General features: G+C 45.5%; 1 protein-coding gene across 1 annotated transcript; it reads left to right on the top strand.

Annotated features, from left to right (window-relative positions):
- Positions 1-13,080: 13,080 nt before the first annotated feature.
- Positions 13,081-14,808, top strand: LOC123429101 (probable histone H2A variant 2). The gene is made up of 3 exons (XM_045113170.1): positions 13,081-13,193; positions 13,278-13,425; positions 14,315-14,808. The coding sequence occupies exons 2-3, from the start codon at positions 13,303-13,305 to the stop codon at positions 14,609-14,611; spliced, it is 420 nt and encodes a 139-aa protein (XP_044969105.1). The 5' UTR covers positions 13,081-13,193; positions 13,278-13,302; the 3' UTR covers positions 14,612-14,808.
- The last annotated feature ends 4,190 nt before the right edge of the window (positions 14,809-18,998 follow it).

Genomic DNA, 18,998 nt, shown 5'->3' on the forward strand with positions numbered 1-18,998 from the left:
ATGTTAGCTTGCGTCCAATCAAGCATTTTCCTCAGGTCTCCAGCAAATTCTTCAGATGATGATTTTCATCTGGAGACGTGACCTGCAGAAGTGATTAGTTCAATTTCTTCACCATCCACGTCTGAAGGGGTGGTAAAGAGTTCATCATCCCGCGAGCACCATATGAGAAAGGGGGCATTGAAGCTAATGCACTTCTCTTCACACTAGGGGGGTTAGAGTACTCAAATGAATAGGCAAATAAGTTCTTTGAGGATTTATGAACATAATGATTTCAGGAATAGTGCTCATATTCATATCCTTTGAACTTTCCCTGCATGTCGGTAGCATTAGCACGAGTACGAGCATAGTTTTGATCAGTTGAGGATTTTGATCCTCTTGAAGACTTTGGTCCTCCTGAGGAATTTGATGTGGGTTCAGATTCTTCACACGTGGTGTCATGAGGACATTCACCTAAAGATTTTCAAGGCGACTTTTGGGGACCCAGATTTTCCTCACGGGTGGTCCATTCCTCCAGTTAGTTCCAACATATCGAGCAAATACTTCACCAGATTGATTTTTGAACAGTTTATAGTTGGAGTCAAATGACTCATGTGAGGAATAGAATAATTCACATGCAAAGCCTGTTAGATTGGATGGATCAACAGGAGGCCCTTTAGCAGCAACCCATGAGGTTTTGGGATACTGCTCAGGTTTCTAGTATGATCCATCAGCATTCAGTTTCCTTTCAAAGGCAATTCCTTCTTTTCTCAGGTTCCTGTTCAAAATCTTCTTTTTGAGCAAGTTGCAAAGGGTTTGATGCCCTTTGAGACTTTTCTACATGCCCGTCACATACAATTCCTTCAGCCCTTCATTTTCGTCAGTGACATTTGTGGTTTCCTCAAGTGAGGAATTTGATACCACATGAGCAGTTGAAGAATTTGTAGCAATAGAAGCATTTGATGATTCTGGTGAAGAATTGGCAGTTTCACGTTTGATGAATTTGAGACATGGTGGAATGAATTCAACCTGAGCGGCACGGATCTGTTGAGCAAGTAATTAATCGTTTTCCATTCGAAGATCATCATGAGACATCCTCAGCTTCTCAAGATCAAGTTTCCTTTGAAGAAATTCATAGGAAAGTTTCTCATGATCAACCAAGAGTGTGTCATGACGATCTTGAAGATCATAAAATCTGGACTAAGGACTTTTCATATCTTCAGTAAGGATTTGGGTAAGATTCATTTCATCATTCAACATGTCATCGCTTTTGTCTAGCAGTTTCTGAAGCTTTTCAAGGGCAGTTTGTTGTTTACTTGCAATGTTGGCAAGTTTACTGTAACTGGGTTTTCTATAATCATCAGGTTCACAATCACTTGAATCGAGGAGGAAGTATCATTCGGTACCTTTGAACCTTTTGCCATGAAGCAATAGGTTGGAGCGAAGTCATCAGCATAGTTATCAGTGTGGATGGCGTTATCGTTTTCTTCAAGATTGAAGATTGACTTGCTGACGAATGTGGTAGCTAGTGCAAGACTAGCCTATCCAGATTCTAAGTCTTCTTTAGATCCCTCCTCTTCATCACATTCCTCAGATTCTGCCTCAGAATCCATTTCCTTTCCAATAAGTGCCCGAGCCTTTCTGAAACTTGTCTTTTTGTGCGATCAGGACTTTGAGGATGAGGATTTTGAAGATTTTTTCTTTTTCTTCGAGTCATCAGAACTTTCTTCCTTGTATTTCTTCTTCTTTGATTCCTTCACCCAACGAGGACACTCAGCAATATAGTGACCTGATTTCTTGCATTTGTGGCAGGTTCTTTTCTTGTAGTCCTCAGATGAAGATTCTGATTTCCTCATAACTCTTCTTGAAGATTTACCAAACTAGCCACGTCGTGTAAATCTATGGAATTTCCTCACGAGCATTGCAAGCATTATGAGGAAATTGCTTTGGCCTTCAGTGCACGAGGTCTAGAATAGCTTGGTCCATATAGATCTCTCTTTTCTTCTTTTTGGAATTCATGAGTATTGAGTCTTTCGAGTATATCAACAGGATCAAGCATTATGTAGTCTGGTCTTTCTTGAATCATCAGAACCAAAGTATCAAATGAAGAATCCAAAGATCTTAGCAGTTTCTTCACAACTTCATGGTGAGTAATGTCTCGAGCTCCCAGTGCTTGCAGTTCATTTGATATGTCAGTGAGGCGATCAAAGGTATCTTGGCAGCTTTCATTGTCAAGCCTCTTGAAGCGATTGAAGAGATTGTGATGAACATCAACACGAGAGTCACGTTGAGTTGATACTCCTTCATTGACTTTGGACAACCTTTACCAGATTAGTTTTGCTGAGCCCAAATCACTCACTGTGCCATACTGACCTTTGCTCAGATGGCCACAAATGATATTCTTCGCTTGAGAATCAAGTTGCTTGAATTTCTTCACATCAGCGGCACAGCCAGTAGCATTGATGGAGGGAGCACCATGTTCCACAATATACCAGAGATCATTGTCATTAGCTTGTAGATGCATCTGAATCTTGGTCTTCCAGAGAGGAAAAGTCCTTTCCTTTGAAACTAGGACATCCTGCAGTAACCTTGATCATGCCTACAGTCGACATAACTAAAAATCCAGGTGGTTAAACCAAAATCACACAGAACAAGGGAGTACCTTGCTCTGATACCAATTAAGAGTGTGTTATATATATCGACTAGAGGGGGGTGAATAGGAGATTTTTAGAATTTCATCGCTGAGGAAATTCCTTTTGAGGAAATTCCTCACTTATGAATAACTCATAGCGGAAACAGCAAAGTATCACTACATCAGTTTTCAAGATGAGGAATATGAAAAACAGTTTGCACAATACGCAGACACAAAGTAAACAGGTGAGGATTAACTCGCGTGAGGAATTTGAGGTTGAGGAAACTCAGAGAAAGTATTCAACAAATTCCTCAAACAGTGACAATGAAAATCTTCAACATACAATGTTGAGGAATTGAAAGAGTTGAAGAAATAGAACCCGTATCACAGTGAAGACAATGGTTGATGACCCAGTTCCAACTGATGTGACAGTTGTACATCTGGTTTGGAGCGGCTAGGTATTGAAACCAAAGGACACACAGTCCCTACAGTATTCTCCTTGAGCTAAGGACACACAGTCCTCGCAAAACACTCGTGGTAAGTCTTCAGGGCAGACTTCCAAACCCTCACAAACTTGGTCACCCGACGATCCACAATTGACTGTTGGATTGCTCTAGACCATGATGCCTGACCATGTAGAGGATGCACAGTCCACAAAGGTAAAATGCTTCAGTTCCACACAAGAAAAAATTCTTCAGTGATGCTCAATCACTTGGTTTTTGTTTTGTGGTTTGGTGTTTGGGGTATTTCCTCACTGATGATTTACTCTCGAAGACTCTAAGGAATTTGGGTTGCTCTAAATGACAAGTGTCAGTTTCTCGCATAGCAGCCAACCAGCTAATGGTTGTGGGGGCGGCTATTTATAGCCTCGGAGCATCCCTACATGATTTTACATTAATGCCCTTAAATATTATGACTGTTGGTGTGGATAAGATCGGTGATGTGGCGCGAATTGCGGCAACGGTCGGGACCCTCAACTGCGAGAGTCCTCACGTCTCTCATATTCCTCACTTTAGGCTTTTGGTAGGATTAGGCTTGGGTTGAGCATCATGAGGAAATTCATTCCGAAGTGTTACCTCGACCCCCTTTAACAGTACGGTGTTCCTATGACTCAAGAATGAAGAAAATGAAACAGAAATAATAAATCTTCACGCTTCAAAGTCTTCGGATCGTTTTTCTTCAAGACACACCGAATTCCTCATCTTCAATATCTTTATGAGGAATATCAATTTCATTGCAATTTCTTCGCGATCAAAGTCTTCAGCAGAAGACCAATTTCTTCAGCCAAAGATATACATTTTTAGGGGTCGATTTTCATCATATATTTCAAACTCCTGAGCGACTTATAGATCCTGTGTACACTCATGAACACATTAGATACTTAACCTATAAGTATTCAAACCACCAAAATCACTAAGGGGCACTAGATGCACTTACACTAATGTTCATGAACATATGATGCTGCCTAAGTTAGATACTTTTGTTGTGCTCATGAATGAAGGACCTAGCATGGACAAGAAGGATATCCGTTGCAGCGGAATCAAGCATGGAGAAGAAGGTGCAAGCGCGGGAGAGAACAATGGAGCTTCAAGTGGTGATTTTCGCACTCTAAAGCCACCATAAGGAGAGCATGAAGGCTTTGGACGAAATATTAAAGACGCCACTTAATAAATTTCGTCCATAGGCTATTATAGGTGTTGCGCCACCTTATTTTTGGACCAGGCCCATGTAATTTCTAAATACCATTATATAGGCTATTTTTAGAGTCCGTGTGTGTGGGGAAACCGAGTTTAGGGCTGTTTTCGGACCCCTCCTCCAAGGGTCACGAAATTGCATCTCTATTCCCTCATATATACAGCCCTTAGGGCATCGTTTAGACTTGGGTTTTGTTTAGATTACAAGTTTTCCATAGTTGCAACTTCGCATTCTTCGTTTGTGTTCTACGACCACAAAAAGGCGTCACAGAATCCCACCTCCATCAATAAAGCTTTCCTCTTATATTCGCAATATCTTGATTGCATCTTGGTTTCTTGCTTGTTCTTTGTTTGCGTGCAGGAAACAAACCTTCCTGGTCAGGTTGATCGTGCTCCGGCATGGTGAATAACCTGTCGGAGTTGGTTTAGCGATTGCTAAGGCGCGATGTCCTCACACGTTCATAGTCGGATCGTCAAAGTCTACTCCACCAAAACGATACCCACTATCTCATCAAAAGACAGTGACAACTTCGCCTCTATCAAGACTTCCCTACTACGGGTGTGGTAAAGCGGACTTCCCCAAGCAGCGAACTAAGACTGCTGTTTTCCATAAGCCCAACTACTGAAAATAAAAACAAGAAACGAAAAGATTTAATTGCAAGATCTAAATATATACCTTCAATCACTCACCTCCCCGGCAACGGCGCCAAAAATAGCTTGATGTCTACGCACACTTCTATTCTTGTAGATTATGTTGGGCCTCCAAGTGCACATGTTTGTAGGACAACAACATTTTCCCTCAAGTGGATGACCTAAGGTTTATCGAACTCAGGGAAGTAGAGGTTGAAGATGGTCTCTCTCAAGCAACCCTGCAATTAAGATACAAGAAGTCTCTTGTGTCCCCAACACACCTAATACAATTGTCAGTTGTATAGGTGCACTAGTTCGGCGAAGAGATGTTAAAAGACAAGTGATATGGATGGTAAAACAAGGTATTTTAATTTTGAAATTAAAATGGCAGCAAGGTAGCAAGTGACAAAAAGTGAGCATAAACGGTGTAACAATGGTGAGAAACAAGGCCGATGCTTCATACTTTCACTAGTGGCAACTCCCAACAACATTAACATAGTCTAATCACATGATATTTCCACTAAAACATTCAATGGTGACGTGCTCGGAGGTCATTCCTTTGTGATCAAGAGAGGATGGGAATTATGTAGGGCTACAAAAGCACACCTCGGAGTTCGTAGTTCTCATCTATGGATTTCCCAATGTCACCGCGGCCATCCAAAGAGAGTACCACAATCACCACAATGTATCTCAAGGATAGTCAAATACAAGCACCAAGAGACTCTCAATCTTCAATCAATTCACAAAAGACGAAATCACTCATGAAAATATTCTTCTAATCCATGTCCAATAGACCGTTGTCACCATGGTCTCGGGGATTATACTAGATAAGATCAAGTGAGTACATCAATCCAATACATAGAAGAAGGGGAAATATCATGGGATCACCCTATGTAAACATAGCCTATGATCACAATCAAGCTCACATCATGGGAGAGAGAATTAACCACGTAGCTACTATAGAAGACCTGAGCCCCGAGGAGGAACTACTCCCGCTTCATCGAGGGAGGAAGCAACTTCGATCGAGATGAATCCGGGGGCACTTCCCCGTCCCGGCATAGGAGTTCTGGTCCCCCGAAACTTATTGGCGATGGCGGCGGAGATCGGAATTGCTTCTGGAGAAAAGGGTCCCGGCATTAGCGTTTCCTCCACGGGGGTCAAAATAGGAGCCAAGGTAGGGCACCAGAGGAGGTGGGCCCCACCCAGGGGACCCGTGGGCGCGACCAGGAGGTAGGCCATGCAAGGAGGCTGCCTAGGCAAGCCGTGGCTCCCCTCTGGCCCACCTTTGGTGCTCCGAAAGCTTTTGTGATGCTGATTTTTATATATTTTCTCGAGATTTTTGGGACTCTGTAAATTGGGGTAAAAGTTTGTGCAAAAAAGACATCAGCAGACAGAAACTAGCATTGGATGCACTAAGTTAGTAGGTTAGTCCAAATATGTGTAAAAAGGTATGAAAGTGTAGCAAAACATATAACAATGTCACCCAAAAGATTATGGAATAAGCAGAAATTATAGATACGTTTGGGGCGCATCAGTTAGTGACGGTCGTCCGGCATCGAGCGCTCGGGGCACGTGAGACGAGTGTCGGCCATGGGGTCAGTGAAGCTAGAGACAAAACTGGAGCTGGAGGACGGCTGTGCACCCCTACGTGGCGTGGAAAATGTCGGAATCGGGGCTCTGCAGACCTAGAAAAGTTCGACAATAGGGTGCGCTCGCCCTCGTGCCCTCTTCTTCCTCTCAACCTCACGACAACTCTCAAGTGGCTTGAGCTAAGGAAGATGAACACACACGTAGTTTTACCCAGGTTCAATCCACCTTGCGGTGTAAAACCATACTCCTCCTTGTTTGGATTGCTTGTGGGAGAGGGAGCAAGAACAAAGTGGGTTCTTTCCCTAATGGAGTCGATACCCTCTATGGAGGTTGGGCCTCTCTCTTATAAAGGCCCTGGTCCTCTTCTCCCCAAAACACGCGGCGAGAAGGGTTGCCACAATGGCTATTTCGAAAGGGGAGAGGGATTGTAGTACATCCTGATAAAAGTGGTCTTCGCCTCCAAAGCTCTTTGTCGTGACGCACTTGTGGGTCGAGGTGACCTCCGCCCCATCGAGCCCCAAGCCTTGGTCCTCCTGCACCAAATGGGAATCCTATGGGGGTTGCTTTGGGAACCCGCCAGCTGGCCCCGCTCCCTTGGCACGAAAGTGGAAAGCCTCTGTGTCCATGCCCGCTAACACCATTCTTGCGTTGCGTGCGCACCCTCAGTCACCCACGTGAACATGTAGGGTCACGAGACCTCGCGTGGTCGCCCTTGATGAACCCGCCCCGCGAGGGCCTGAGGGGTGGCCTCGGGACATGCCCTTGTAGCGAGCGGCCTCACGCAGTCCTCGACAGTGACCCTCCGGCACATTGCTTGCTAGGCCCGCTGCCAGGCCGAATCAGGCTTGTGTAGCATGGTGCGCCTGGGCCCGCAGGCCAATGGTCCTGGGTACCCCCGGTCCCATGGTCCCTACACTCCGTGAGTCGCGACCCAAACTCAGCCTGCGTGACGTTTGAGGATGCACCGGCGGAGTCCGAAGGCGACATGATACGTCTCCAATGTATCTATAACTTTTTATTGTTCCATGCTCATATATTATCATTCTAGAATACTTTTGGGGTATTTATTCACCATTTGATATTATTTTTAAGCACTAACCTATTGACCCAGTGCCCAGTGCGAGATGCTTATTTCTATGTGTTTTTTATTTTTTAGGTTTTCCATACCAAAAGAAGTCCAATTGCCCTTAAACTTTTTGGTGATTTTTTCCCGACCAAAAGAATACCAACGAGTATCGGAAGAAGGCTAGAGGCCTCACGACGAGCCCACAAGCCAACACGGTGCGACCTTGGGGGGGTGCCCTAATTCCTTGTGCCTCCCTCGTGGCCCTCCCGACTCCGTTCTTTGGTTTATAAATTCTCATCCACCCGAAAAATACAGGAGGGAGTCCCAAAACACTTTTTACGTTGCCGCAAGTCTTTGTTTTGATGGGAGGTCATCTCGAGCTCCGTTCCGACACCCTGCCGGAGGGGGGTCGATCACGGAGGGCCACTTCATCAACCTTGTTTCCCTCATGATGATGTGTGAATACTTCACCACAAACCTATGGGTCCAGGGCCAGAAGCTAGAAGGCAATCACTCTCTTTGATCTTCAATACAATGATTATCGCATCTTTGCTTTGATCATATGATGTAATTCCTTTTGTGTGGTGCATTTGTTGGGACCCGATGAATTGTGGTTTTATGTTCAGATTATTCATGATAAATATTCGATTCTCCTCTGGATACTTATATGATTCTTATGTGCATATTTATGATAGCTTCGTAATTATCTCTGATCTATTGAAATAGTTTGGCCAACTAGATCGATATTTATTTGGTGAGAGAGGTGTCTTGTGGTAGGTTCAACCTGGCGAATTTCTATATCCTAGTGACAGAAGGGGACAAGATGCGCCTTTGTGTTGCTTCTACTAAGGATAAAACGATGGGGTTTATTCTTATTGCTTGAGTTTACTTTGTCTACATCATGTCATTGTTCTCCATGCATTACTCCATTTTACTTAATACTCTAGATGCATGTTGTACAGTAGTCGATGAGTTGAGTAATAGTAATAGGTGCAGGCAGGAGTCAGCCTATTTGTTTATGGACATGATGCCTATATACACATGACCATTATCGTGGATATCGCATAACTATTTGCTTTTTTTGTCAATTGCCCAACAATAGTTTGTTTACCCACCGTATGCTATTTTTCATGAGAGATGCCATTAGGAAAATCTATGCCCCCGGGTCTATTCACAACATATTGATAAAACCTTCATTACCTTGCTGCCATGTACTTATTTTTATTTTATCTTCCTATCTACAATTATCTACACACCCCACTGGGTTGTAAATAACATGACAAGAGGATTAACAACCCTCTTGCCCGTGTTGGGTGCAAATTGTTTGTTCTTTTGTGTGCCGCCGTTGAAGACGGTTGTGGTTGATATTCCTATTGGTTCAATAAACCTTGGTTTCATAACTGAGGGAAATACTTATCCACATTGTGCTGCAATAACCCATTCATCTTCACGAAAAACCCAACGCAGATCACAAGTATCACAACACTGCAGCAACGGCGACCGCAAACGCCACGGCTAACGCCACGATGCACAAGGCGACACCTCCACTGAATGCTTCGCAAGACAACCAAAATCAACGCCGTGCGGAGGCGACCCCGACCGGCGTGCGGAAAAGACTCTTGCGCACCAATCTGAGGGCACGGCCAACCTCGTTAGCAGCCCCCTGGTGAGAGTGGTTCACAGGTGACAACGAGGGGAGGCGTTCCTTCTGGCATTGCGAGCAGTCTGAGCGCGACCCATGCCTCACGTCGCTCGATGGCCAACACCACGGGGAAGCCGTGGCACAGGCCGAGCTGCTTGTGAACTTTCCTCACGCGGCATAAAACATGCAAGATTGGAGGGCGACCATCCAAAGCCTACAGAACTTCGCGATTCGTGACCGACCGAATGCACCAGAACCTTCGAGCATGTGTCAGGCAACCATGATGAGACCAACCATCGGACGCGGCGCATGCAGAGCACCTACGATGTAGTCGCCCCTGCAACAGCGGCAACCTACCCGCGGGGTGTACGTGCATGACGAGATGTCCCACGCCTCGATGGACCCGCGGCCGAAGAAGTATCAATGCCACGTCTTGAAGGACATGTGCAAGGAGGAGGCACGTACCACTTTCGAGAGACGAGGGAGACACGTCACTTATCAAATGGTCACGCTCATCTAGTCATCGACGAGCCAACACTGGAGCACCCCACACCCTCCCTTACGAGGTTGGTTGCCCGGCGTTTGCCCATGAGCTGCGGCAAGTCCGTTGGCCTTCTAGCAGAGCCTTCAAGCCAGAGCTACAGGACAAATACAACGACAAGATCAACCCGTCACAGTTCCTTGGCATCTACACCATAACGGTGCAGGCCGCCCGAGGCGCGACGAGAAAGTGCTCGCCAACTACTTCCCGTTGGCGCTCTATCCCAACGTGAGGAGTTCCCGGGCTGACTCATCACTGTCCGAAGCGACAGTCTGCTGCCAAGCGTGCGGGCTTGGACGATCGCCCTTCGTCGCCAATGGCACACGACTTCTCAAGCACGACTCCTCAAAACAAACGCCTCGCTCCGCCGCTCCCACGGCCCGCAGTTAATGCGCGTCACGGGGAAGCAGTAAAAATCATCATAACCACATGGGATTGTTGTCGCTTCTTCCTGTGCACTGTTTTTGGGCCTAGCACAACAACGTCATGGACGCAAGTGTGGCCCAGGCCCGAGGGATACTATCGATGTACTAAAATATGTTAGTTTTAGTACCCAGACTTGTACACAGGCAGTCGCGGCCTCCAGGCTGGCAAGACCCTGTCGGGCAACATCAACCTTCAAGCAACAATGAGCGAAGACCAGAAAACAAGGCCGCGACAACCCACCTTGCCGGGAGGAAGAAGACCTGACAACCATCGCGCCTGGCAGCACCCCCGCATCTCTGCCCACTCCACCTCACCAAGATGATTGTCAACATCAGTGAGGTGTCGAGCGAACGAGAGGTTAGGTGGGCGTGGTCAGAGGCCTCTGGCAATAGTGAGAGACATGCCGCAACTTTAATGACGCCCGTCCTGTGATGTGTCAAGTAAATAAAAGGTAGATGGGCGAACGACATGGAAGGAGAGGCAATCCTTGCCGGGGAACGTCACCAGCGCGACACCTCATGACACATTTAATGCGTTTGTCTTTATCCGTCAAAGTTAGGTATTTCCCACTATAGCTCGTGTCAATAGTTTTGGTAGCTATACTGTGGACTTTTCTCCCACCAAAAAGACTGTTTTAACCACTGTGGTGACCCCTTGGACTATAAAAGAAGGTGCACGTCTACCTTTAGAAAGGTCGACTCTCAGTTCGTTCTACACGCGTAGCTCCTTCCCTCGAGCATCCTTGCCGGGCAAGCGCACGTTTATTGTGAACATCCACGTAATCCACCAAAACACATGACGTAAGGTTTTACACTCCCGAGCGGCCAAAACCTGTCTAAACCATCGTGCATGCACCCGTTGATGATGCCCTTTGTGCACCCATAGTCCCTGCTGAGCCATGGCAAAGGGGTCATGCCGGTTCAATAGATCATCGCAAGAAAATTGCCCCCACACAATGCAAGATCAAGGACCATGCATGCAAGATGATAATTGATGGCGGTAGCTTTACCAACGTCGTTAGCAAAGATCTAGTGCAAGATTTATGCTTGTCCATGTGGCGGCATCCTCAGCTGCACCAAGTGGAGTGGTTGTACAATTCCGGTAGATTAAAAATCACACACAAGGTACGTGTCATATTTGTTGTTGGATATTATATTGACAAGGTGGAATGTGATGTTGTGCCAATGGACGCATGTGAGTTATTGCTGGGAAGACCATGACAATTTAATCATGATGAAGTGCATGGAGGAAAATCCAACATATACACGTTTCTCCATGATGGAAGGAGACACATATTGAAAACCAATGACATATTCTATAATGAAAATAGAGTTGCGAGCTCTATTTTTTTATGGTACAGAAAATAAATTCGAAACCGAGGACGGTTTTGTTTGAGTGGAGGGAGGATGATATGAGCATGACAACGTCGGTTGTTGATGCTATTGAGACTGAGCCAATTAAGGAGTCAAGCCATGAAAGGTAGTGAAAAATAATGCCATCTACGCAGCTCGATTTCATTGAGGAAACGACGGTCATGTGCGTCAATTATGTGGGCCAAGAATCAATTCTGTGATGAGCGAACCAAAGACAAATTACATGACACATTTATTGAATTCAGAATACATGATAGGAATGTGTGTGTATGGTTGTATACACGTGAAGTCTAGAGACGTATGAGCATGTTTGTTAACAGAAAAGGTGAAAGAGAAGTTACGTACAAAGGGAATGACAAGATATCTTGTTCGACCATATTACACTAGAATACAAGAGATTAAGATGGAACCTGCGTCGGTTTTTGTGGAACCCAATTTTCCTACACCTCCACGTCAACTTGTGACACATAGAATCTTAGTACAAATTAGTTAGGATTTTTATCTTGGTTTGTGATAGCCGTCTAGTTTATTTCTTGTTAGGATCTGTTTTTGTACTCCCTACGTCTCAAAATAAGTGATTTAAAAATGACTTAACTTTATACTAAAGTTGTATAAAATTAAATCAATTTTGAATCACTTATTTTAGAACGCAGGGAGTACTGGTTATAGTTGAAGACGTGAGAGCCTTGAAGTCTAAGTTGGCAGATTAAAAGTTGCATACGTTTTCTTTATGGTATACATAAAGCCAGGCTTTGACCGTGTATGGGGAAGCAGTTTTTGTTTTATTCGAGACATAAATATATATGAAAAACGTTTAGGTTTGGAAAGACCCGGATCATAATATGTGATTTTTTCATCCTGAAAATTTACTAGCAAGGGAGGGGCGATCATCATATCAACGCCTACATGCTAATCCGAGGAAATCATTATTTTTGTTTATGTATTTTTATACACAAACAAAGATTATTGTTGGAGGTTGTCGGAGGAATGCGGGGACGAACCGTTGATAAAACATTGCCGTTATAGATCGAATCATCTACACGCACCAATTAGCATCTCACTAGTTGATGTCACGTCACACAATTTAAGACATAATACATTTTGAATAAATGAAAAAGTGAAAAATACAGGTTGCGAGAAGTCATTTGTGAAAATCTAGAAAGATAAAATTAACTTTTAAAAAATACTCCTAAATTAGTGATTTCGTTAACCTGCTGTATGTTCTCGCGGTAAAAATGGTGGCCCAAACCGAAAGAAATGTGGTCAGGTCCATGGTGGTTTGAAAGCCCATATGTATTGAGCGGAAATATAGACACCGTCCAATAATATCTTCCCAGCAGTTTCCCGCTTCCTTTTTTTTCCCGCTTCCTTTTTTTTCCAGTTTTTTCACACTGCCGCCATTTTTTGCCAGTCCCACCGCGAGCGTAGTTCAAACCGCCAGAAAACCTCAGCGCGCCAGAAATTTCGCCGGTTTCCCTCCCAACTCCCCCCCTCCGCCATTCGAAATAAATACATGGAGCAAAACCTTTCAACAGCGCAAAGAGGAAAGAAGCACCCAAGTCCCATTTAGTTATAACTTTAAGCCTTGTAGCTGCTCGACCGAGAGAGGAGAGAGGAAGCCAGGTGACGCAGGGGATCCCCCGCTGTGTAGTTTGAAAATCTATTTTGGTTGCTTGGTTTTGCTGATGGTTTCGGTCGGGTATGCAGGTAGGAGGTTCTGCTTCCAAGGGAGATGGCCGGGAAGGGAGGCAAGGGGCTGCTTGCGGCGAAGACGACGGCGGCCAAGGGCGCTGCCGACAAGGACAAGGACAAGAAGAAGGCGCCTGTGTCCCGCTCCTCCCGCGCTGGGATTCAGGTTTGCCCGCTCCCTAATCCCCCCCCTCCCTCCCTCGGATCTTGACACAATCCTGGGGCAAATAATCAAACCCCTCATAAGGTGTGCCAAATTCCCCCTTTCCCTCGGATCTTGAGGACCGTCTCGCCGGTGGGTGACTTGTTAGATCTGCAAGTGTTTCTTGGCGCAGATCCGAGACCATGCTGCACTTATGTTTGTCTAAGATTTGTCGTAGAATCTTATATTGTTCTGTTGTCAGTATTGCCTATTGGTTTCTTGCAAAAAAAAAGAAGTACTGATGATTATCGGGTAGCTGGTGTGCTTAGGTGTCTCCCCCATCTTAGCAAAGTTTATTTGTTCTATTGTAAACTAGTATGTGGGATCTTTGTTTCTGCATTCCGTCAAGGTCATGACGGTACACTGATTGCAAGCGTCAGTACCATGCACAGGCAAAAATCCCATAATTTAGGGTAAAAATTACTCAACTGATTTATCTTTTGGCTCTACCTTTTGAATTCTACCCACGCTTGTACCTTACTATTGCGAATCCTTTTACGATTATGTCTATATAACAATAACATTGCTGGAGATAGGTCTTTGTTTTTTGTGATGCATCCATAGCTGCCTACTTGGTTACTTGCACAATTCGAGAGGCTGTACTCTTCCATGTTATCAACATAATGCTGATGCTGAAGGATTCAGTATCATGAGCACTCAAGCTCACTTTTTCTGTCTTTTGTAGACCATTCGGTTGTTCTTTGTCTGGCACAGATGATATATATCTGATCTTAGTTTCAGCTTGGGACATGCATTATCAGAATTGGTGCCTAGGATGTTCATATTTTTTGCATGGTTAAATTATGGCCTCATCTATGGCCGATCATGACCTGCTTGTGTTTGCACTACGCAGTTCCCGGTGGGTCGTATACACAGGCAGCTCAAGCAAAGGGTCTCGGCTAATGGCCGTGTGGGTGCCACTGCTGCTGTGTACTCTGCAGCAATCCTTGAGTACCTTACTGCTGAGGTTCTTGAGCTGGCTGGCAATGCCAGCAAGGATCTCAAGGTGAAGCGTATCACCCCTCGCCACCTGCAGCTTGCAATCCGTGGAGATGAGGAGCTGGACACCCTCATCAAGGGCACCATAGCTGGTGGTGGTGTCATCCCTCACATTCACAAGTCCCTCATCAACAAAACCTCCAAGGAGTGAATGAAATGCAATAAAGGGTAGTTGTTGTGCGTTGTATCTTCGTGACCCCCTGTTATGTTGTGCCATCGGTTAGTTGTTGCTATTATCATAACCTGAATAGGTTGTCCGGATTTGTTATGGGGCTACCCTTCGGTAACATGTTATTAGGTAAAGACTTGTAATCGTGATATGGAACTGCTTATATTCGGTTTGGTGAAGACTCTTGCTTGTTTGTTCATGGATATTCAGGTTAACTTTTTTTTTTATTGTTGTCGTTGGTTTCGCTGGAGATCAGTGCAACTGGACCGCCTGCGCGCTGGTTGCTTTGTTAGATTACTATCAAAAGGGCCTGTGAGTTGCAACGTCAAAAAAATACCACATGCTTTTAATCTTTTTATAATCATTTTGATTTATTAAAATAATAACTGAATAACTAATGTAGTCAGTCTTATCTTATTTTGTTGAGAAATCAACCTGTCCATTGTTAATTCCACCATGATAAGAAATTGAGCGGGACAAGCAAAGCAAAACAAATAGGTTACGTGAATTGATCAATGAACTGTTTCTTATTTCACTCATGGGGTAGAGAATGTGGGATCAGTTGACAAACTGAAGGTGGTGTTTCATTCTCTGTCTCTACAACAATACAATCTTACATTCAATACATTCATTCATCAACAAACAAATCTCGACAAAACAAAATTTCTTGCCGTTGCTTGGCATACGGTTGGAGGCATGGGGAGGGGATCTCACCAGATGATGAGTTCCTACCGGAGGAGGGGATACGATGAGGGAAGCAAGGGTTAGGCGCCTCTATCTGGCCATAATGAGTCGCCGTTGCCGCGTCATAACCTCGGAGTTCCTCGTGTGAGCCATGGAGGCCTTCCTCCACCTGCAAGTACTTCGCTCCGCCGCGCCTTATCCGTGCGCCGCCGCCGTTCTGCATCGAGCAGACGCATCATGCCCAGTCACTGTAGCTGTCGCGTTGATTTGATCCAGAAGCTGTGCTCGAGCGTCGAAATGGGGGCATCAGGGGGCAGAGATACGGCCGCGGAGGCGGGTGGGTTGAGATCGACAACAGTGGTGGTTGAGGTCGGTCGCGGCGGCGAGTGGTGTGGCAGCGGCCTGGGCACAGGCCAGGGTGGGCCAGGGTCAACGCGATGTGCTCGAGCGCCGCAACGGGGGCAGTGAGCGGGGAGAGGTACGGCCGCGGAGGCGGGTGGGTTGAGATCGGCAGCGGTGGTGATTGAGGTCGGCCGCGGCGGCGGCCTGGGCGCAGGCCAGGGTGGCCCAGGGTCGACGGGAGGAGACGATGCGTACGGGTATAATTTTTACAGCGAATCGTTTTTTTTGCGTTGCAGATAAATGATGAAGCGCGGGTTGAATAACAATAATTACAGGTTTTTTTTATAAAAATGTCACGGTGGGTTTTCCGACGGAAGCAATAGCCGCTTTATTATTATTATTATTATTATTATTATTATTATTAGGTATAGATTTATTTTAGTTTCTTTTGTTAATAACTAAGGGCATAACCAACGGGCCATGCTGGACAGGTGCTCTAGGTCTCAACAATGGGTTCAACATTCCAACTCATATCAACTAGCGAGTCCCGTAGAGGAACTCGTCTCCTCACGACAAAAGCAAGGTAAACCTCGGTGAGAAAAGCAAAATAAAGTAGAAAAAAAATAGAAATGATCCCCGGTTGCTGTGCTCAAGCTCTCCTTGTTCGAGAAAAGGACAACACTCATCCTCCTTATGACCCCCGGTTGCTGTGCTCCAGCTCTCCTTGTTCGACAAAAGGACAACACTCATCCTCTTTTTTATAGGATGATTAATACTTGTAACATCCCAATTTTCCTAATTGGGAATGTTTTACATTGTAGCTAAGCATCTATGCATATTAATTGAAATAAAGTTTGCAATTGAATTCTTTCGACTTTTGCCTTTTTGCATTTCTATTTTTTTCTTCACACGAGAAATGCCGGGAAATAATCTCTTGCACGCAAGAGAGAGAGCGAAGGAAAATGACCCTCCAAAGTGCGAGGCATCTCTGAAATATTTGGAGCCAAGAAAGCCAAAGTTTTATCGTGAAAGTAATTGCCAAAAAGAAATAAAGCATTTAGGGGATTTTCTGGAAAAAACATTTTTTAAAAGTTTTTATTTTTGCTTTGGAAAAATGTTAATCGAGTAGAGGATATTTTTCTGATTTTTTTGGTATATAATACCCCATATTAATTATTTTGTTTGTTTCCTTTTATTCCCTTTTAGTTTCTGTTTTATTAAAAAGGCTAAATAGGAAAGTTAGTTTTTTTAGAAACAGCGCGTGGGCGCATTATACCTGTGGGCCGAATCCCACCTTAGCCGGGATCCGAGATCCTTTCGGATCGGCCGACCGCCCCAAGCCCCCCCAGCTCCCCTCTCCCTGCCAGTGGGACCCCGTGACCGACCCCAGCCCGAGTCGGCCACCTCTCCCCTCTCGCCCCTCCTCTTTCCTAACTAGAGCCCGAGCTCTTTCCCTTCCAAGTTCGCCGGGATCCGCCCGGATCTCCCTGCCCCTTCCCTCCCGAGCGCCCCTCTCCCCCTATAAATACCCCCACCCTCGCCGCACCCCGTTCCCCACCTCGCCACGCCGTCCCGCCGCCTCTAGCCGCCCCTTGCTGCGCCTCGCCGGAGCACCCGAGCTCGGCCAACTCCGGCCGCTCCACTGCACCGCCCCGACATTGCCGCACCTCCCCGACGCCACCAACGTGCCCGCCGTCCTCGCCCGCATCGACTGGAGTTTTCTCCGCCGCCGGAGACCCTGTGGAGCGCCTCCCACGTTGACACCCGAGCCGCCGCCGCCGTCAAGCCCTCGCCGGAGAACTCCCACGCCGGTGAGCACCCCATCCCCTCTCCGTAGCCGTTGGATCCTAAATACACGTTGTAGATTAGATCACGATACCCTTTCGGTCTTCTAAACAAAACCGCGCCAGTTTTTATTCACTTAACTATTAGCCACAGAGTTTTATGTTAGGTTCGTCCGTTTGCTAGTTCATCTCGCAACACACACCCCGCAGCAAATCAGTGAGCGCCACGTGTACCCCTGTCCGTTAGCATCTGTTTTTCTTTTTTCTGTTTAGTTCCAAAAACAGAAAAGTTTCAATTTTGTTTTGAGCATAGCTTTTGATCCCGAAGTCCAATGAGGTTGATTCTTTTTCCAGTAGATCCCAATTTTTCTGTAGTTTTTAAAAACATATAATTTGTCTATGTTTGAAATTCGCAAATTTGAATTAGATCAGATTCAGTTTAAACCTTGTTTTGCTTATTCCAGGAGTTTAAAAAATGATTTGAGTTGATTCTTTTTACTACTGCTTCCTAGTGCTTATGGTGTGTATTTGTTTGTATCGGTAGATCATCCGGAGTGTGAAGCTTGTTACTTAGAAGCGCTCGATCAAGACAACTATCATCAAGGCAAGTCATTTTGATCATACTATTTCCTATTTTTTTGATGCATGGTAGTTTCACCTTTCTTTGCCCAATTGCATGCTGCTTAGGTACTTGGAAATTTTAGTATAGGTTGTAGTATAATGTGGTAGGCACACAACCACCCCGATACTTGGCCCCGGGACGACAAATTTCATATTGCTATGCTTGAGTAGACGGGATTTCGGTTGTGTGCATAACACGAGTGATGCGAGGTTGATTAAATAATCAAGACCGGTTAAGACAAGATTTTCAAGACCTCGGATGCAATGCAACTCTGGGTGAAGGACGGTTGATCGGCTCCCTGGAGAAACCAGTGGATGACCCGAGATGCTGGAGACGGCCATGACATCCTGCGGAAAGCTTCACCCAGGCTCGAAGAGACGGACGGAGACTTCAAGACCCAAGGCTTACCTGCACAGCCACAAGTCATTATGGGCTCTGGCTTGGTTGGACAACGCGGCGACTCTGGACAGGCGGTGCTAGAAGGTGTAGAAGAACGGTAGGAATGGATGGGCACCGACAGGGATTCAGAGGGACCCGTTGAAAGACCATGTTTTGATCATCCGGTCTTCAAACACCCTGAAGTGCGAGGACATACACGGAGGCGATCAAATCTTGTGGGGAACGTGTGCAAATCTCTGCAGAGTGCCCAACCTAATCGATTAGCCGTGTCCACGGTCATGGACAACTTGAGCCGAAGGCATTGAAATTCCCCTGAACTCTCGACACAACTTAATAATGATGTGGGTGTTAACAACAACTCGGGTACGAGAATTGGTTGGCGGAACCATCTCGTTAACAACAAACAATGTAGTAATATTTTGCTTCCAACCCCTCTTGTTGTAGGATAAAATTGGCTTTATGCAAAACTTATAGCCCCACCTGCCAAATATGCATCTAGAGATAGTTGATTATTATTTTTACCCCTCTCTTTGATGAC

This window comes from Hordeum vulgare, chromosome 1H, assembly GCF_904849725.1.
Source record: "Hordeum vulgare subsp. vulgare chromosome 1H, MorexV3_pseudomolecules_assembly, whole genome shotgun sequence".
NCBI classification, from domain to species: Eukaryota; Viridiplantae; Streptophyta; class Magnoliopsida; order Poales; family Poaceae; genus Hordeum; species Hordeum vulgare.